Source organism: Leucoraja erinacea, chromosome 6, assembly GCF_028641065.1.
Source record: "Leucoraja erinacea ecotype New England chromosome 6, Leri_hhj_1, whole genome shotgun sequence".
Lineage (NCBI taxonomy): Eukaryota > Metazoa > Chordata > Chondrichthyes > Rajiformes > Rajidae > Leucoraja > Leucoraja erinaceus.
Window position 1 is genome coordinate 21,255,860 of NC_073382.1, and position 21,861 is coordinate 21,277,720.

Sequence of the window (21,861 nt, forward strand, 5' to 3'; positions counted from 1 at the left end):
ATGTTATATGGCCAGAAAGCAAAATAATAACATTTAACTTTTGACATTTAAATTTTGAGGTGGGTGAGTCTCCTTCTTGAAGCAGAGGACTCCATTTGGTGAAGTCATTGAGTGAGGAGTCCAGGATTTAAGCCCAGTGATGATGAGGGAATGGCAATACATTTTTAGGTTAGGACAGCATGAGGTTTGCATAGGATCTGCAGAGAGTGGTGTTCCTTTGCATCTGCTGGCCTTTATCTTAGTGGCAGAATGTGCTTAATTGGTTCTGTCAGAATAGCTAGGGAGAGCAAAGGCAGTGCGTTTTGTAATGGTCTACTCTGGAGCGACTGCTTCCCATTTACTGCAGTGGATAGGATGTCTGTCAAGCAACCCACTCTGCCTAGATTGCATCGCACTTCATATCAACAGTTAGTGCTTCATCTCTGTTTCTTATTTGGAACTTCATCAGACAGGTGTAATTCCAGTTTCATAGTGATGTAAATCTCGACATGTTCACTGGATTTTTACAAACTTAGTTTAAAGTAAAAGCATAAAATGAATAGTAAGTGACATTAACACGGGTATTGAAATTGGTATTAAATAAGATAGAAAAACTAAAATTGTGAAATTAAAATACTGGAAATCTGAAATCAGAATAGAAAATAATGGAAGCACTCAGCAGGACAGGCAGCATCTGTGAAGAGAGAAACTGAGTTAACATTTCAAGTTAAAGAATTTCATCAGATGAGCAGGTACAGCAGGCAGTGAAGAAAGCTAATGGAACGTTGGCCTTCATTGCGAGAGGATGTGAGTTTCGGAGGAGGTCCTACTGCAGTTTTACAGGGCCCTGGTGAGACAGGCATGAGACAGGAAAAAAACTGAAAAAAGTGGAAGAGAAATGGGGATCCTGGTAGGATTCCAAGGAGCAACGCCCCTGGCATCCCCTTTATGCAGCGTCCCCTTTATGCAGAATTTGTTTGATAATTCTACCTTGAAATCACACCGTTTTCTTGCCTGTTTACCCTTAATTTCTCACAGGGTCTTCCCCACTCACAGGGACCCCCCCTCACTGCTCACACTCACAGGGACCCCCCCTCACTGCTCACACTCACAGGGACCCCCCCTCACTGCTCACACTCACAGGGACCCCCCTCACTGCTCACACTGACAGGGACCCCCCCCTCACTGCTCACACTCACAGGGACCCCCCCCTCACCGCTCACACTCACAGGGACCCCCCCTCACTGCTCACACTCACAGGGACCCCCCTCACTGCTCACACTCACAGGAATCCCCCTCACTGCTCACACTCACAGGGACCCCCCTCACTGCTCACACTCACAGGGGTCCCCCTCACTGCTCACACTCACAGGGACCCCCCTCACTGCTCACACTCACAGGGACCCCCCTCACTGCTCACACTCACAGGGACCCCCCTCACTGCTCACACTCACATGGACCCCCCTCACTGCTCACACTCACAGGGACCCCCCTCACTGCTCACACTCATAGGGACCCCCCTCACTGCTCACACTCACAGGGACCCCCCTCACTGCTCACACTCACAGGGACCCCCCTCACTGGTCACACTCACAGGGGCCCCACTCACTGCTCACACTCACAGGGACCCCCCTCACTGCTCACACTCACAGGGACCCCCCTCACTGCTCACACTCACAGGGACGTCATCTCACCTTTACGCACACTCACAAAGACTCCCCCCTCAGCTCACCAGGGAGGAAGGGGGAGGGGGGTTGATGCTGGGACCACCGCCGTTGTGTCTCACCATCTGCATGGGAGAAACTAAACTACTTTTTTTCCCCCAAAATCATCTGGCGGGCCAGTAGTTTGACAGCCTGCTTTAAACCAATCCCCTCTAGTGCTTGAATCACATATCCCGGGAAAAAGACTATGCATTCATCTTATATTCCCTTCATGGTTTTAACCCGCCTTTAAAACAATTTTTGCTTTATTTTGAACTTCCAGCACCTGCAGATTTTTGAACGTGAGAGATTTTGTGATCAGCGTGAGAGCGTGAGAATTTTGTGAAATGCGTGAGTCTCACGCTCAATGCATGAGAATTGGCAGTCCTGCTAATAAAGCAAACATTTTATGCAAGTTCCAATTGTTTGGACAAAAATCACTTATTATTGCTTTATAACAGTTAAGTTGCTTTAAGACCATTTCAGAAATTATGGCAATCAACAAACAGTCAACTAACAAATTAAAACAAACTAAAAAAAAACGTGTTCCCTTTCCTGACTCTACCTCATAATTACTTTAACGCTGTTAACAGAGCAAAGGGATATTAATCTCAAGAATCAAAATAGGGGAATGTGAGGGCAATTTTGCTTAAATGGTAATTCTAAGCCCATTCAGATCTGCATAAAGTCAGAGTTATACAACATGTACCTGACTGGCCCAATTTGTCCATAATGATCAATTTGGCATTCTGCGTTCCCAGGGACTGGTTGCCGTTCCCAGATTAGCTCACATCCCAGGGACTGGCTGCAGTTCTCAGGTCGGCTCGCCTGCCCCGACCCCGCGAAAACAAATTGAAAATATAACGCGCTTTTGCGGGTTACGGGCCGGATTCGGCCCGTGTGCCGTAGGTCGCCGAACCCCATCCTAGATGTTTGGCCTCATTGTGGTCCACCCATGTTTTACAACCGATTCACCTAGTTAGTTCTATCTCCGGCTGTTTCATGTTGTCAGCGACTGAACTTTGGTGTCTTCCCTCACAGTGGGAAACTTTGATTCCGCTGTGTGGGGATGTCTATGTTAAAGACTATCGTATTCTGTGCTCTTTTTTAGTCATGTGGCTGTAGGGTGACCACACATTTCACTGTACCAATTGGTACATGTGACAAATAAATGCCTCTTGTCTCTTGTCTCAAAAGACATTTGTGAATGAGATATTTTCTGAGTCCATTTCAATTCAAATTATTGGGACAAATAACATAATCCTTAAATACATCATTAAGTGCATTAAGCAGAGATTGGTCCTATCAGCAAACACATCATTACTTACATTTACAACCATCTCTTGCATAGTAGTAAAGATGTGTTTGCAGATAGGACCAATGCATTTAATGGAACCCTAAATTAATACCAAAAGATGAAATGATTAATTGATCAAAAGATTGAAATCTTATTCATTCAGTTATTTTAATGAAAATAACGAGATAGATATTGGGAGTAATCAAAATCATACGATGGAAAATCCTGAATGAAATTGGCAAACATCCAATCCATCACACGGGTAACACCTATCAAGGAATTAATTTTTTTTTCCTGCAAGAGATGCTTCCATCTGAGAGATAGTATCTTGTCAGATTCAGATTCAGATTCAATTTTACTTCGGAGTCACGTGAGTGACTTCGTGAAGAACCCCGCTTCCACGCATGCGTGTCATATCGCTACACGCATTGCAACGAGTCACACAGGGGGAACGGCGTTCCCCAAGCGGGAGAATTTGAAAGTCGGGAACAGCAGGTAAGAGACTCTGCGTTTTCCCTCTTTTACTACTTACTTTTAGGTGGCTGCGGAAAGCTGGCGGGGAGACCCGTGGAGGGCGAGCAGCCGGCAGCAGCAACAGCACGAGTTCCCTGGAGGGGAACAACCTGTGCCCGACTTTGCTCCCGCACCGGCAAAATTCACCTCTCGGCCGGGCGGGAAGCAAAGTAAAGAGGTCCCGTATGCCAGTCTCAAGCGAGACTGACTTGGGACCAGTCGCTAGCAGCCAGCGCAGAGGCTGCGGGACAGACAGCACGGACCAGCGGTACCGGGGCTCGAAACGCTCAGCGAGTGCAGCGGCACTTATGGAGTCGGAACGGGACGTTGGGGACGAAAACCTTCTTCAAAAGGTAGGCACCGGGATAGGAACAGCCGGGTTTTACCGGCTGCGGAACTGCCGCGAAGGACCAGGCCCGTGAACACCGGGGTTTGGTCCGAGCGGCTCCAACCCGCAACGGAGGGAACGACGGTCACCAGCGGGAGAAGGAAAGTCGGGAACAGCAGGTAAGAGACCCTGCGTTTCCTTCAACTTACCTTCTAGGTGCAGACATGGACCGGGTCCATGTAAGCTGCAGAAGGCCGGCGGGAGAACCGCAGGAGCGGCAGCGGCAGCGGCAGCGGCAGCGGCAGCGGCAGCAGCAGCAGCAGCGGCAGCGGCAGTCGGCAGCGGCAGCAGCAGCCGCCAGCTGCGGGAGTACGGGCAGCTGCAGGAGTACGGGCAGCTGCAGGAGTACGGGCAGCTGCAGGAGTACGGGCAGCAGCAGTGGCAGCCGGCAGCTGCAGGAGCACTGACAGCTGCAGGAGCGCAGGTTGCGGCAGGAGCGCAGGTTGCGGCAGGAGCTGGCAACGGCAGGAGCTGGCAACGGCAGGAGCTGGCAACGGCAGGAGCAGCATGGGCACATCGATTCCCGGAGGAGGAAAACACCTGTGCCCAACTTCGCTCCAGCACGGTGAGAAAATTCATTTTTCAGCAGCAAAGGACTTGGCAGTTGTCTGGCTGCAATCTACTACAAGGGACCAGTATGTGAGTACCAGGGTTTTAGTTACAATGATCGCTTCTAGGCCTTTTGGCTAAGACCAAGTGTAGTATCTGTTCTTATCAGTTTAATATCTGATACGTCCCTTATCTAGGGACCATATATTAAATAAAATCTATAATAGCTGTTATCATCAGTTTTAATGTCTTATATGTTCCTTAGCTAAGGACCATATAAGTAGGAGTGCCCAGAATTGAGGGCGTTAGAGTGGGGTTGACCGGCTGCAACGACCGCAAGGGACCAGTACCGTCAGTACGGGGGTAGTGGACTGAGAAGGGTCCGACTTTGCATAAAACCGCCGGCAACCAGCGCCCGAGAGGGCTGGAGCGGGAAGAAGCGGTGTATGGAGCCTTGCTCCAACGTGATAACCCACAGCAGTACCTCTTTGAGGGCTGCACAATGTTTCTACCCCATCAGAGGGGAGCACTGTGGGTCAGTTCTGGGTTGACTTGCAAGAGGGGTCCGCAGAACAAAAGACAAGTGGGCAGCAGTTAAGCCCCACATGGGTACCCCGTGCGGGACCCTAGAGATCTCTAACTCTATAAAAAAGAGTAGGCAGGACCCTGATGGGCCAGAGCCTGGTAATACAGCATCCCATGATCCTAACACAGCAGGGACTCTGCTGGACATGGTGGCTGATTACTTTAACCAAGTCAAACATGGGTAGACTTGGATCCAGGATGGCAATAGTATTACTATATGTCTGGCCACAAACGCCAACAGGGAAAAAATTTACAGACACTGGCCAGACATCTGCCACCTGGCAACGGTGAGGCATTACAGGTGCCCAGTGTAAACCAATGCATTTGGCAGCATATGGGGACGAACATCAGGAACCAGGACCTCAAGATCCAGAGAACCTTAAAGGGATTGACGGAAGGCATCATAGAATACACTCGCACCCTGGACTAAATGTAGGTAACCAAAGACCATCTAGACGCACTAGCTCTGTTTAGTAATATGCAATATGATCTGAACTACACATGGAAGGCGGCCATTCAGCCAGCACTGGGACCCCAAAAAATGCTACCATTTGCAAACAAAGAACCGTGAGTGGACAAAGCCAAGACACTGGGGCTCATCAAGGCCAGCGCAAGGGCCTATTTTGGAGCATGATACCGGCCACAGGCAACGCCATAAATAATGTGGCTCATACCAGTGGCAGTGCTAGAAATCAATAACCCGCAGGATCCTTTTTTAGGGTATGGCCAGGGCGGCCACCCTGGAAGATGCGGGAACCTCAACCTCCCACACAACCCCGAACAAGAGATATCAAACCAGAACCTCCTTTGTCAAAAAACCAAGGAAATAACACAACCACCGGTAACCATGGAGGTAGGTGGGTGGGGTTTTCTTCTGTTTTAAAATAGGGACCTATGATGGTAGGGGAGGTTACAACACTACAGTTATGTATGGTATATAATCACTACAGATTCATATAATCTCAGCAGTATTCAGGGTTATCTGATAAGATTTACTCATTCCAATAACCACAGTACAACATACACCAGAAGGGCATTTTGTCCTTACATAAACCAAACAATCTAAAACCCACATGGTCTACAAAAATTGTACACAAAAGATGTGATTGAGCATACTTTTCATGGAACATTAGAATTGTATCAAACATATTTATTAAAAATAAATAGAGTAGGGTTGCAGGATTATCATTGATTTTAACCCTAAACACATTTGTTCTAGATATTCATTTTAAGATGGATACTCTTTTTTCTTGATAAGACTTGGTGTCAGCTGCGGGTTTTCTATATGGCAGGCATTGACTCAAAAGAGGAACTTTGGCAATAGAGCTTACAATAGGGGCAATCATTAGCTCCACTATTATTTACTAAAATTCTAAAACCAGCTTGGCATTGTTATGTAACAAAGCCATAGGGTGATGTTTTTCCCCCGTTCGGCCCCATCAATGGGGTACTAGGGATAATTCAACTACACTCAGCATCTGGAATTCTCAGAGTTCCGACTGACCTTCTAAATCATGGTATTCGGTCATACAGGGGATGGTTTAGAACCATGTTCCCTATTGAACATAGCCAAAAAAAAAAAAAAAAAAAAAAAAAAAAAACAATTATTAATTTTCCAGTGACTGGAGGCTGTCATCCATGCCATAAGACTATGGATTTATAGAGGCTAAAGACCCACTGCACGGCATTGGGCTGTCAGACAGGACGATGAATCTCATCTCATCTGCACTAAGACTGTCAACACGGAAGCAGTACCTTTGGACATCAAGAAATGGGGCATATACTGCTTGGACAACAACCTCGACCAAAAGGCCAAGAACATTCTGGCCGTATTGGAATTTTTACAAGCCTCCATTATGATAATCGATGGAGCTACAGTGCCATCAATAGTGCCACAAGTGCACTCTCCAATTACCTATCACAAGGAACGGAGCGGCACGCGGTGGGAACGCACCCCTGGTAAGAAAACCAGGTACTCCGAAATCTGGGACGTGGGTGTCGTTTCTCAACATGCTGAGGAGCTTGTAGCTCATAACAGCGTTGTCACTTCAGTAACAGACCAGGAAGATGGTTATGCTCATGGTGTTATTTACCGCACAACAAGTCCAGCCATTTAGCAAACTGAGCCTGGACTCCTTGATCATCTCACCGAGAAACTGGTGTTGTCATACAGGATTTAATAAAAGAAAACAGATCGGGTTTCCTCAGGTCAAGTGTTTGAATTTATGGTACACCCATATGGCAAACGACGGTGTATAGCAAGACACATCTAACAATATATGGAATATACTAAGAACATTCGAGGTCAGAAAATGGAGTTGTTTATCTCTTAAAAGAAACCGCATGAAAGGGTCACGACTCAAACTATATTAGGTGGCTCAAATAGGTCCTAAAAATGACACTAATGTTTTAACTCTCATTCCACCAGGGCTGCAGCAACATCCGCAGCAAAAATTTGTACAGGTACCCACAGACCAAATCCTCAGAATGGCAGGATGGTCATTCAAAAAGGGTTTTTCCACAGGTTTTTATAATAAACCAGTTAAATTTTGGAGCCATCATTTGTATTAAGAAGACATTTTATGTCCAACAAAATAATTGCCCGAAAGGTTACAGGGCTATGATTCTCAAATTTTAAAAAAAAATGTTATATAATTTTTTCATTATACCACACAACTCTTTGTATAATTGTGTTTTAAAATTACTAATGATGCTCTCTCCCAATACCCAAGGCAGTTGTGAAGCATGGACTCGTTCCACGGCATGAGGTCACAGAGCTTTGAAATCTTCACGAAGTCACTCACGTGACTCCGAAGTAAAATAGTAAGATTAAACGAGAACTTACCAGTTTGAAGTTTGATCTGTATTTTATGAGGAGTTACGATGAGGGATTTCGTGCCCTCCGCTCCCACCCTCTTATGATCATATCAAAAACTGGTATCTCTTTGATAATCTTACTATGTTAGATCATTATAGGTTCCTGTGACCTCACACCGCTGCTTTGAAGAATGACACGCATGCGTGGAAGCGGGGTTCTTCACGAAATCCCTCATCGTAACTCCTCATAAAATACAGATCAAACTTCAAACTGGTAAGTTCTCGTTTAATCTTACTATTTTAATTGTCATTGTCAGTATACAGTACAGAGACAACAAAATGCATTTAGCATCTCCCTGGAAGAGCGACATAGCAAATGATTTGAATAAATAATAATAAGTGTCCGGGAGGGGTGGTGATTGGCAGTCGCCGAGGTACGTTGTTGAGTAGAGTGACAGCCGCCGGGAAGAAGCTGTTCCTGGACCTGCTGGTTCGGTAACGGAGAGACCTGTAGCGCCTCCCGGATGGTAGGAGGGTAAACAGTCCATGGTTGGGGTGAGAGCAGTCCTTGGCGATGTTGAGCGCCCTCCGCAGACAACGCTTGCTTTGGACAGACTCAATGGAGGGGAGCGAGGAACCGGTGATGCGTTGGGCAATTTTCACCACCCTCTGCAATGCCTTCCGGTCGGAGACAGAGCAGTTGCCATACCATACTGTGATGCAGTTGGTAAGGATGCTCTCGATGGTGCAGCGGTAGAAGTTCACCAGGATCTGAGGAGACAGATGGACCTTCTTCAGTCTCCTCTGGGAGAAGAGACGCTGGTGAGCCTTCTTGATCAGAGTTGAGGTATTATGGGTCCAAGAGAGGTCATCGGAAATGTTGACTCCCAGGAACCTGAAGCTAGAAACACGTTCCACCTCCGTCCCGTTAATGTGGATGGGGGTGTGCGTGCTGCCTCTGGACTTCCTGAAGTCTACAATGAGCTCCCTGGTCTTCTTGGAGTTAAGGGCCAGATTGTTGTCAGCGCACCATGCTGCTAAGTGCTGGACCTCCTCCCTGTAGGCCAACTCATCGTTGTTACTGATAAGGCCAATCACCGTTGTATCATCTGCATACTTGATGATGGTGTTAGTACCATGTACAGGTGTGCAGTCATAGGTGAAGAGGGAGTAGAGGAGGGGGCTCAGCACACAGCCTTGTGGAACACCGGTGTTCAGGGTGAGGGTTGAAGAGGTGTGCTTGTCTAACCTAACAGACTGGGGTCTGTTGGTTAGAAAGTCCAGTATCCAGTTGCAGAGGGAGGGGTCGATGCCCAGGTTACCGAGTTTGGTGATCAGTTTTGATGGTATAATGGTGTTGAATGCTGAGCTGTAATCGATGAACAGCATTCTTACATAAGTGTATCTGTTGTCGAGGTGGGAGAGGGCGGAGTGAAGTGCCGTTGAGATGGCATCCTCTGTACTCCTGTTCTTGCGGTAGGCAAACTGATAGGGATCCAGTGTGGGGGGTAGGCAGCTTTTGAGGTGTGCCAGAACCAGCCTCTCAAAGCACTTGGTGATGATGGGGGTAAGTGCAACTGGGCGGAAGTCGTTGAGGCTTGCCGCAGTGGAGTGTTTTGGCACTGGCACGATGGAGGTGGTTTTAAGGCAAGTGGGGACAACTGCTTGGGCAAGTGACAGGTTGAAGATGTCAGTCCAGACGTCTGTCAGCTGCACAGCACAGGCCCTGAGCACGCGCCCGGGGATGCCGTCAGGGCCAACAGCCTTACGTGCATTAGTCCTACTCAGTGCCACGTATACGTCGTAGGGGGTGAGTGTGAGGGGTTGGTGATCGGCAGGTAGAACAGCCTTGATGGCTGTCTCTAGATTGTCCCTGTCGAAGCGGCCATAGAAGTGATTAAACTCCTCAAGGAAGGAGGCGTCGCTGGATGTGGGGGTGGTGTTGGAGGGTCTGTAGACCGTGATGGCCTGGATGCCTTGCCACATGCGTCGGGGGTCGGAGTTGTTGTTGAAGTGCTCCTCAATCCTGAGCTTATGGCATTGCTTGGCCTTCTTGATGCCCCTCTTCAGGTTAGCCCTGGCTGAGCTGTAGGCTCGAGCATCGCCTGACCTGAAAGTGGTGTCCCGTGCTTTCAGCAGTAGCCTGACCTCGCTGTTCATCCATGGCTTCTCATTTGGGAATATGGTCACCTGTTTGAGGGAGGTGACACTATTGATGGTGGAGTTTATAAAGTCCAGAACAGAGGATGTGTAGGAATCAATGTCCGTGTAGGAGTCAAGGGTGGCCTGGGCTGCAAACACCTTCCAGTCAGTGTTTCCAAAACACTGCTGAAGTGTGAAGTCCGCTTCCTCTGACCAGACTTTAACTGTCCTCACAGTTGGTTTAACCCATCTGATGAGTGGGGAGTACTTAGGGAGCAGGACCAATGAGACGTGATCAGATTGACCAAGGTGGGGGAGAGGGATGGCTTTGTAAGCTTCAGCCATGTTGGTGTAGACTTTGTCCAGTGTCTTGTCAACTCTAGTGGGGAAGGAGATATGTTGGTGGAATTTGGGGAGTACAGTCTTCAGGTTAGAGTGATTGAAGTCACCCGCAACAATGAAGGCTGCCTCGGGGTTGTGCGTCTGTTAATTGCTAATGGCAGTATGCAGCTCTTTCATTGCAAGCTTGGCATTAGCATCAGGAGGGATGCAGTCACAACAGTGGAGGTGAACTCTCTGGGCAGATAGAACAGTCTGCATCTAACCAAGAGGAACTCAAGGTTAGCTGAGCACTGACTCTCGATGATGGTGGAGTCCGTTCACCATGCTTTATGAAAGTCATGAAAATTAAGAGGCAAGTTAATATATATATTTTTAAAGATGGAGGAAGTATTGTGGGAAACATTTCCTTTTCAAGGGCTATTTCAGGGAAGATTCAAAAGTCAAAAATCAAGAGTGTTTTATTGTCATTTGTCCCAGATAGAACAATGAAATTCTTAATTGCTGCAGCACAACCAAATATGGAAACAGGAGCACAATGTCTTAAAATTAGAGCCCGGGTATTCATGGGTGCTGGCGGGAAGCCACTTCTCCACATAAAAAGGAGAAAAGCTTTTGGAGAAAAGATGGCCATAATGGAGTTTAGATATAGATTCCTGCAACCTAATTGAATGGTGAATGAAGCTAGTTTGTCTGAATGGCTTCCTTCCATACCTGTATGTTTTACTTAAGATCTGTTGGTTTTTCATGAGCAAAGCATACAGATATACCATTCTTTATGTTTTTTTATTAAATATGATAGGATGTGAATGACATTCAAATAATATTTGTTCGGTTTATTGTCATATGTACTGAGGTACAGTGTAAAGCTTTTGTTTATTGTCTATTTTACGTGCTAACCAGTCAGTGGAAAGACATTACATGATTATAATCGAGCCATTCACAATCTTCAGATGCATGATAAAGGGAATAACGTGAATGTTTAGTGCAAGGTAAAGTCCAGTAAAGTCCGATCAAAGATAGTCTGAGGGTCTCCATTGAAGTAGATATTAGCCTAAAGGGCCTGTCCCACTTTCACGACCTAATTCACAAATTTTACTCGTGGATATTTTTCATCAGGCATAAAAAACGCCGCGACATACTTGATGCCGCGAGTACTCAAGACCAGCATCACCAGCATCACGACCTGCTATGACCTACCTACGACCTCCTACGACCTCGTGACGACCATGCTGCGAGTATAAGTCAAGGGCAAACTCGGCAGAGGTCGTGAATTAGGTCGTAAAAGTGGGACAGGCCCTTTCGACTTCTTTCTAAATGTTGGTAGGATGCTTCAGTTAGAGATATCCATGCCCAGGAACTTATAGATTCTCTCCACCACCAATCCATCAAGGAAGACAGGTTTGTGGTTCCTTTGCCATTCTCTTCTAGAGCCAACAATCGGCTACTTGGTTTTGCTACCATTGAGAGCAAGGTGCTTGTTCTGGCACTCTTTTTCAGATAGCCAAATATCTCTGTCACTAAGCGATGCTGGCAATCTCTGCAGATCTCTTCAACATTATCAATATATTTCCCCCCCCCCCACCTCTCGTATCTTCCTCACAGGCACAAGCCACCTTTACATAGGTACATGCTAACATATTAATTGCACAAGTTCATTTATTAATATATAATGAAATTATCCAATATTTACGGTATAGAGCAATCGCACATTTCATGGTATTAATAAACTCATCAATATTGCCACTAAAGAGCTAGGACATTTTTCAATTTCTATTTCATTACATTTTATGGATTGCTCAGAAATATCTGTATCAATATTTTTCTCACCACAGAAAGCTATTTCAAGAATGCGCTGTGCACTAAAATTACACCATATTGCATTTTTCAATGTACTTTATCTCTGGATTCACAGATGATGTTTAAATGTCCAGATAGTGATTTAGTGGTCATCCAGATCTCTGCATGTTGATATTAACATCTTAATGATATAAACTATTCATTTGCATTGCATGCTGTATCCAGTTGAGATGATATTAAAATGTTAGTTCTGCTGGTCTGATCTAATCTAATCTACAGAAATATGGCTGCAAAGTGCCAACATTGATCAAAACCTTGCCTGCATCCTACCAGTTTAATTTAGTTTAGTTTTGAGATACAGCGCGGAAACAGGTCCTTCGGCCCACGTATCCGTACCAACCAGCAATTGCGACACGTTAACGCTATCCAACACACACTAGGGACAATTTACCCTTATACTAAGCCAATTTACCTACATACCTAGTAAACACAAAATGCTGAAATGTCTCTGCGGGTCAGGGAGCATCTCTGGAGAGAAGGAATGGGGGACGTTTCGGGTCGAGACCCTTCTTCAGTCTGAAGAGGTGTCTCGACCCGAAACGTCACCCATTCCTTCTCTCCAGAGATGCTCCTTGACCGTCTGAGTTACTCCAGCATTTTGTGTCTACCTTCGACTTAAACCAGGACCTGCAGTTCTTTCCTACCTACATATCTGTACGTCTTTAGATGTGTGGGAAGAAGATCTCGGAGAAAACCTACACTGGTCACGGGGAGAATATACAAACTCCGTACAGAGAGCACCAGGAGTCAGGATCAAACCCGGGTCTCCGGTGCTGCAAGCACTGTAAGGCAGCAACTCTACCGCTGCTCCACTGTGCCGCCCCCAGTACTGCTTTGCTTGTTAAAACTCAAGATCCACTTTGGGAAATTTCCCAAAAATGGGTGCAGGATTATCTTGCCTTACATAAAGATTCATGTAGCCAAGGTAAAAAGAGAGAGTATGACTGGTTTTCTGTGCTCTTTAAAATACATAAACGTGCTTAATGATATAATGATAGCTTAAGGCTGCACCAAATAGTCTAAAAGACATGTGAGATTAATGGGTCATTCAATGGACTCATGAAACTCCATCAGTGGTTGAAGTGTCACGCTGGAAATGTGAGCATCATCTCCATTCCAGTAGTACGTGTTGTACAGTCGGTGATGGCAAGCTGGGCAAATGACTCAATGGTATTAGTCAAAGTGGAGGTAGTGCAACATAATATCCTCCAAGCAATGTCATGAAAACTTGGCATTATCATATTACTAATTGTGAGAGTTTAATGTGTGTACAATGGATGCTGCTTCCCACATTATAGTTATTGACCGCATTTCCAAAAATGTAGCATATTGACTGAAAAGTACTCCAGGATGCCTTGAGTTATATTAATGAACATCTGCCATATTATTTCTTAAAGCATGCTAATCATTGTCATCGAGTGTATATAGGAGTGTTAGAATATTACAATCAAAATGTTAAAATACCAATTTGAAATGCTTTAAGCATGATCCTGTATGTTTCTTGGTGTAATTCTGGTATTTTACAAATCTTAGAACATTAGCTATTAACTAACCCAGTATCTTTTGAAAACAGCATTTAGTTTAATCCAATAATGCTCAGAACCTCATCCAAAATCCCCAACACATAAAGAAAACAAGATTTTTGTTAAAATACTTCAGATGTGATTTAAGACTGATCTCTACACGCAATGGAGAAAACAATGGAAACATCCCCGATTCATCTTTGAAACTACTATCTAAATCACCCATGCTTTAGTGTGGTTTTCACTTCATTTCATTTAGTTTTTCACCACTTAAACAGGCATTTGATTTTGGTAAACAGAAAGTAAGTATACCAACCTTTATTCGTTAAATGGTGCTCAAAGTACTTGTTTCCCCTTCTCTGTTGGAGGCAACCAATCTTTAATGAATAGTTTAAGCAGATAAGGAATATGAGCAGGAATATGTCACCTGGCCCTTCAAGTCTGCTCTGGTATCAATCGAGATTTTGGCTGATCCTTGAACACCGTACCATTTTGCAGCACCATCTCTATACCATAATGTCCTTCAGAGATTTGGAGATTTCAGTCAACAGAACCTCAGAAAGTACCAGTATGGTGAATGTGATTTTTCTAGATGACATTCAGGAACAGAAATCACTTCTTAATCCAACTCCACTTAGTTGAAGTGTAAAACCGTTATTGGTAAGATCACCAATGAGCAATTGACTCAGCTTTGATTGCGAAAAGAAAGTTTCTTGTAACCTACACATTTGAACTGTGCAGTGCAGATATACTTAGAGAATAATGATTATCTATATAATTAAATGTTTCATCTTGACCACTTTCTGTTTGCGCTGTTGTTTGATTTTACAAAAAACACTGCCATATATGTCTGTGATTTTTTGGCCATCTTACTCAGAGTCCTCCTCCGATGATCAGGCCTCGAGGATTTTTCCCATCGATATAAAATAAAAGAGTTTTTAGTGTTTAAAAAATCTTGAGATTCTCTCTCCTGTCAATCACCGGAGTTTTTTTTTTACTCAGAACTGCTGTAGATTTTGGAGCAACAGCAGCAGGAGATTAGCAAGAAATATGACTGATTGGCTCTAGCCCAAGTGGGAGGAGAGAAGTGAGTCAGAGGGTGAAAGCAGTTGAAAAGTAGAGGCCAAGGACAGGCAGACTTTACTCAGAACTGCTGTAGATTTGGGAGCAACAGCAGGAGGAGATTAGCAAGAGATCAGACTGATTGGCTCTAGCCCAAGTGGGAGGAGAGAAATGAGTCAGTGCCGGGAAAACAGTTGAAAACTGAGGAATTTGGTTTGTAAATTAGGAAATCAGGCAATTTATCAGTCAATTTAAGCAAGACTGCTCTTGGGGAGCGGCAGTGAGGAGCGGCCTTGTGAGGGAAGTGCCCTGTGAGTCTTTGGCGAGGAGGCTGAGGAGAGGAGACCACGCTTGAGAGGTAGAGACGAAAGAAGGAGATGTCAGGCAAGCTGATTCGTGCGATGTTTGCAGTATGTGGGAGGTCAAGGACACCGCTGGTGCCTCTGGCTGCTACAAATGTGAGAAGTGCATCCAGGTAGAGCTCACGAAGGGCCGTGTTGGGGAACTGGGGAAGCAAGTGGATGACCTCCGGTTCGTCCGAGAAACGGAGTCGTTCCTCGACAAGTCTTACAGTACAATTGTTACACCTAAGGTACTGGAAGAGAGAAGGTGGGAGAAAGGGAGGGAAGCATGGAATGCCAACGTCCCCGGGTGGTGTACCTCTTGCGAACAGGTTCACCCGCTTAGAAGCTGTTGGGACAGAAGACGTGTTTACACTGAGCGGCGGACTGGCCTGTGATGCGAATAGGGCTGTTGAGCCAAAACCAAAAAGGCCTAAGGCAGGCAACGCCATTGTAGTGGGAGACTCCATTGTGAGAGGTACGGACAGGGGTTTTTCTGCGGCAATAGACGGGATGCGAAGATGGTGTGCTGCCTTCCTGGTGCCAGGATCCAGGATGTCACGGACAGAATGCAGAAAATCCTCAAGGGCGAAGGTGAACATCCGGAAGTGGTAGTGCATGTCAGCACAAACGATGTCGGAAAGAAGGGGATGAATATTCTGCAGCGTGACTTTAGAGAGCTCGGAAAAATGCTGAAAAGCAGGACCTCCAGGGTTGTTATGTCCGGTTTGCTTCCAGTTCCTTGTGCTGGCGAGAGCAGGAACAGGGAGATACGGGACCTGAACGTGAGGCTGAGGAATTAGGTGCATGGGGCAGGAATTTAGATTCTTAGATCACTGGGATCTGTTTGGGGTAAGGGGGGACTGTGCAAAAGGGACGGATTGCATCTTAACAGGTGTGGGACCAGCATTCTGGCAGGCAGGTTTGCCACTGCTACACGGGTAGTTTTAAAATGAATAAGGTGGGTGGGGTGTCGAATAGGATAGTAGAGGATGGAGTTAAAGGGAAAGGGTTTCTTAAATTTGTGAGCGTAGAGACAGAGGGGTGTAAAATGAGGGTAGAAGCAATAGGTAGCAAGGTGAAAAGTAAAAGTGGCAGGCAGACAAAACCAGGGCAAAAATCAAAAAGGGCCACTTTTCAACATAATTGTATAAGGGGTAAGAGTTTTGTAAAAACAAGCCTGAAGGCTTTGTGTCTCAATGCAAGGAGCATTCGTAATAAGGTGGATTTGTTGAATGTGCAGATAGCTATTAATAACTATGATATAGTTGGGATCACGGAGACATGGCTTCAAGGTGACCAAGGCTGGGAGCTGAACATCCAGGGATATTCAATATTCAGGAGGGATAGAGAGAAAGGAAAAGGAGGTGGGGTAGCGTTGCTGATTAGAGAGGAGATTAACGCAATGGAAAGGAAGGACATTAGTTTGGAGGCTGTGGAATCGGTATGGGTAGAGCTGCGAAACACTAAGGGGCAGAAAACGCTGGTGGATGTTGTGTACAGGCCACCTAACAGTCGTAGTGAAGTTGGAGATGGTATCAAATGGGAAATTAGAAATGCGTGCGACAAAGGCAAAACAGTTATAATGGGTGAATTCAATCTACATATAGATTGGGTGAATCAAATTGGCAGGGGTGCTGAGGAAGAGGATTTCTTGGAATGTATGCGGGATAGTTATCCAAATCAACATGTAGAGGAACCAACGAGAGAGCAGGCTATTTTAGACTGGGTATTGAATAGTGAGGAAGAGTTAGTTAGCAGTCTTGTTATACGTGCCCCCTTGGGCAAGAGTGACCATAATATGGTTGAGTTCTTCATTAGGATGGAGAGTGACATTGTTAATTCAGAAACAATGGTTCTGAACTTAAAGAAAGGTAACTTTGAGGGTATGAGACGTGAATTGGCCAAGGTTGACTGGCAATTAATTCTAAAAGGGTTGACGGTGGATATGCAATGGAAGACATTTAAAGACTGCATGGATGAACTACAAAAATTGTTCATCCCAGTTTGGCAAAAGAATAAATCAGGGAAGGTAGTACATCCGTGGATAACAAGGGAAATCAGGGATAGTATCAAAGCGAAGGATGATGTGTACAAATTAGCCAGAAAAAGCAGCATACCAGAGGACTGGGAGAAATTCAAAGACCAGCAGAGGAGGACAAAGGGCTTAATTAGGAAAGGAAAAATAGATTATGAAGGAAAACTGGCAGGGAACATAAAAACTGACTGCAAAAGTTTTTATAGATATGTGAAAAGAAAGAGATTAGTTAAAACAAATGTAGGTCCCTTGCAGTCAGAAACAGGTGAGTTGATCATGGGAAACAAGGATATGGCGGACCAATTGAAAAACTACTTTGGTTCCGTCTTCACTAAGGAAGACATAAATAATCTGCCGGAAATAGCAGGGGACCGTGGGTCAAAGGAGTTGGAGGAATTGCGTGAAATCCAGCTTAGCCGGGAAGTGGTGTTGAGTAAATTGAATGGATTAAAGGCCGATATTATCTAAATGGTGGCCGATTGGGAAAGGGGGAGATGCAGCGAGACCTGGGTGTCATGGTACACCAGTCATTGAAGGTAGGCATGCAGGTGCAGCAGGCAGTAAAGAAAGCGAATGGTATGTTAGCTTTCATTGCAAAAGGATTTGAGTATAAGAGCAGAGAGGTTCTACTGCAGTTGTACAGGGTCTTGGTGAGACCACACCTGGAGTATTGCGTACAGTTTTGGTCTCCAAATCTGAGGAAGGACATTATTGCCATAGAGGGAGTGCAAAGACGGTTCACCAGACTGATTCCTGGGATGTCAGGACTGTCTTATGAAGAAAGACTGGATAGACTTGGTTTGTACTCTCTAGAATTTAGAAGATTGAGAGGGGATCTTATAGAAACTTACAAAATTCTTAAGGGGTTGGACAGGCTAGATGCAGGAAGATTGTTCCCGATGTTGGGGAAGTCCAGGACAAAGGGTCACAGCTTAAGGATAAAGGGGAAATCCTTTAAAACCGAGATGAGAAGAACTTTTTTCACGCAGAGAGTGGTGAGTCTCTGGAACTCTCTGCCACAGAGGGTAGTTGAGGCCAGTTCATTGGCTATATTTAAGAGGGAGTTAGATGTGGCCCTTGTGACTAAGGGGATCAGGGGGTATGGAGAGAAGGCAGGTACGGGATACTGAGTTGGACAATCAGCCATGATCATATTGAATGGCAGTGCAGGCTCGAAGGGCCAAATGGCCTACTCCTGCACCTAATTTCTATGTTTCTATGTTTCTATAAATCCCCAGGGCCAGATAGGCTGCATCCCAGAGTACTTAAGGAAGTAGCTCCAGAAATAGTGGATGCATTAGTAATAATCTTTCAAAACTCTTTAGATTCTGGAGTAGTTCCTGAGGATTGGAGGGTAGCTAATGTAACCCCACTTTTTTAAAATGGAGGGAGAGAGAAAACGGGGAATTACAGACCAGTTAGTCTACATCGGTAGTGGGGAAACTGCTAGAGTCAGTTATTAAAGATGGGATAGCAGCACATGTGGAAAGTGGTGAAATCATTGGACAATGTCAGCATGGATTTACGAAAGGTAAATCATGTCTGACGAATCTTATAGAATTTTTCGAGGATGTAACTAGTAGCGTGGATAGGGGAGAACCAGTGGATGTGGTGTATCTGGACTTCCAGAAGGCTTTCGACAAGGTCCAACATAAGGGATTAGTATACAAACTTAAAGCACATGGCATTGGGGGTTCAGTATTGATGTGGATAGAGAACTGACTGTCAAACAGGAAGCAAAGAGTAGGAGTAAACGGGTCCTTTTCACAATGGCAGGCAGTGGGGTACCGCAAGGCTCAGTGCTGGGACCCCAGCTATTCACAATATATATTAATGATCTGGATGAGGGAATTGAAGGCAATATCTCCAAGTTTGCGGATGACACTAAGCTGGGGGGCAGTGTTAGCTGTGAGGAGGATGCTAGGAGACTGCAAGGTGACTTGGATAGGCTGGGTGAGTGGGCAAATGCTTGGCAGATGCAGTATAATGTGGATAAATGTGAGGTTATCCATTTTGGTGGCAAAAACAGGAAAGCAGGCTATTATCTAAATGGTGGCCGACTAGCAAAAGGGGAGATGCAGCGAGACCTCGGTGTCATGGTACACCAGTCATTGAAAGTAGGCATGCAGGTGCAGCAGGTAGTGAAGAATGCGAATGGTATGTTAGCTTTCATAGCAAAAGGATTTGAGTATAGGAGCAGGGAGGTTCTACTGCAGTTGTACAGGGTCTTGGTGAGATGACACCTGGAGTATTGCATACAGTTTTGGTCTCCAAATCTGAGGAAGGACATTATTGCCATAGAGGGAGTGCAGAGAAGGTTCACCAGACTGATTCCTGGGATATCAGGACTGTCTTATGAAGAAAGACTGGATAGACTGGGTTTATACTCTCTAGAATTTAGGAGATTGAGAGGGGATCTTATAGAAACTTACAAAATTCTTAGAAACATAGAAATTAGGTGCAGGAGTAGGCCATTCGCCCCTTCGAGCCTGCACCGCCATTCAATATGATCATGGCTGATCATCCAACTCAGTATCCCATACCTGCCTTCTCTCCATACCCCCTAATCCCCTTAGCCACAAGGGCCACATCTAACTCCCTCTTAAATATAGCCAATGAACTGGCCTCAACTACCCTCTGTGGCAGAGAGTTCCAGAGATTCACCACTCTCCACACCACTCTTAAGGGGTTGGACAGGCTAGTTGCAGGAAGATTGCTCCCGATGTTGGGGAAGTCCAGGACAATGGGTCACAGCTTAAGGATAAGGGGGAAACCCTTTAAAACCGAGATGAAAGAACTTTATCTGAGAAGAGTTAGATGTGGCCCTTGTGGCTAAGGGGATCAGAGGGTATGGAGAGAAGGCAGGTACGGGATACTGAATTGGATGATCAGCCATGACCGTATTGAATGGCGGTGCAGGCTTGAAGGGCCGAATGGCCTACTCCTGCACCTATTCTATGTTTATATGAAGGCCACGCCCCTTCCAAGGGGGGTGGGACTATAAAACCCAGACGTCTGGACATGGCTCAGTCGTTGTACGATGGCGAGGGAGAGGCCACGGAACTCAGACTGAGCTGAGAATCTACACAACACTGAGTGTCTACTGAACTGTGAGTGACCTTTATGTGCTTTATGTGCTTTATGTGGTTAATGTGGTCTGGAAACCAGTCTGGCCCAGAACACCCATACTAGCACTCCAGACCCCCCCCCCCTGCCCACCCCACTGACCAGCGATATTGGAATTGGTGGAGAGGTGGAATATTGCATTGGGGGACCAGCCTTCCCATGTGAAGCTGGGACCCAACGGGTCCCACTTACTCTAGAATGTAATTAATTCTGTTTCATTAGGAAGGGAAACTTGCTTAAAATTCTGTATCATAACATTAAATTAAAACAAAAAGCTCTGCTATGTAGTGTGGGTCATGCCGTCAATACTAATTTTAATATCACTTTTATTTTACCAGTTTAAAAGAGACTGAACATAATCTCATCAGGATCAAAAACAAACACAGGAATAACTGTTACAAAGTAATTCAGCAGCTCCATCAAACACATATAGCGAGGTAAATTGACAAGCATTTGCTCCTGAAATGGAGACTGGCTTTGTCAGCACAACATCTTATTGAAATGTGCAATTCAGAGGTTGCAATTTGGCCCATTGCCCCAGTCCAAATTCTTTATAAGATCTACTGGACTTATTCCACTCCCCTTGTCGCTCTCTGCATTGAATTTCCTAACAGAAGTCAGCTGAGGTCCCACTCCCCACAAATGCAATCTCCAACAACATTTCCATTCACTTGCCTGGTAGAAATGGACAGGTTGGCCTTAGCACTGACAGCTCCATTGGAAATATAGTCTGCTCACATAGAACAGGAGCACATGCGGGGCCAGCAAGTGTCACAACAAAGTGGTTCAAAATAAAACGTCCCCTGTAACCTTACCATAGTGTAGCTGTGAGCCACCTTCATTAATTCAGTGCAGCCTTGAGCATCAGCGAAAGCACGAATACCCAAGCAGTTTGACGGATGTAGCAACTTCATCAGAAAATGGCAGCACACTTCTACCACCTGGGAGAGCTGGAGTAGGCAGGCAGCTGCAAGAAGATTCTCAATCGTCTCCTCCTTTAACTCTAGGCAACCTGAAAGCAGATCAATTTCCCAAACACAGGGTGACAATTATGTTCTCAAGAGAAACATGGGAAACAAGGATTTTCAAAAAATAAGTTTGTTTTCTTCATGCAATGTTCACAGACATGTGTTCTATTCTCTGTGCTTGTCAACAATAAATGAAACGCATTAAAAAAAAAGTTGATTTGAAGTTTGCTTGCAGATTCCATGCAACCGATAAACTGTTCTACAGCAGCCACTGAAATGCAGTACAAATCATCATATTGTGAAGCTTCCAGTCCGTATTATGTAACTGATACACTAACACAATTCAACTGTTCAACTCCCACACCTTAGAGATTTTGTACTCAACATGATTTAAATCAGGTAGACATAAAATGCTGGAGTAACTCAGCGGGCCAGGCAGCATCCCTGGAGAGAAGGAATGGGTGATGTTTCAGATCGACAATTTAATCAATTCAAATGTGTTGAGTTTTAAAATGACTTAATTGGGGAAAATCACTGCAAATTTGATTTGACAGTAAATTTATAAAAGAGTAAGCAAGTACATAATTCCAGGAAAGACTGAACTAATCTTTACAGAGGAAAAAAAAAAAAA

The 21,861-nt window shown here is 45.2% G+C and overlaps 1 protein-coding gene and 1 pseudogene across 1 annotated transcript in view; one reads left to right on the top strand and one right to left on the bottom strand.

The window, feature by feature from the left end:
- LOC129697949 (kelch-like protein 1) overlaps positions 1-21,861 on the bottom strand; it is a 357,960-nt gene that overhangs the window by 126,118 nt on the left and 209,981 nt on the right. Inside the window, exon 4 of the mRNA XM_055636695.1 lies at positions 21,078-21,274. Within this exon, the coding sequence (XP_055492670.1) occupies positions 21,078-21,274 (197 nt within the window). The remainder of the gene's footprint in view (positions 1-21,077; positions 21,275-21,861) is intronic.
- On the top strand, positions 4,547-4,714 carry LOC129698502 (U2 spliceosomal RNA; annotated as a pseudogene).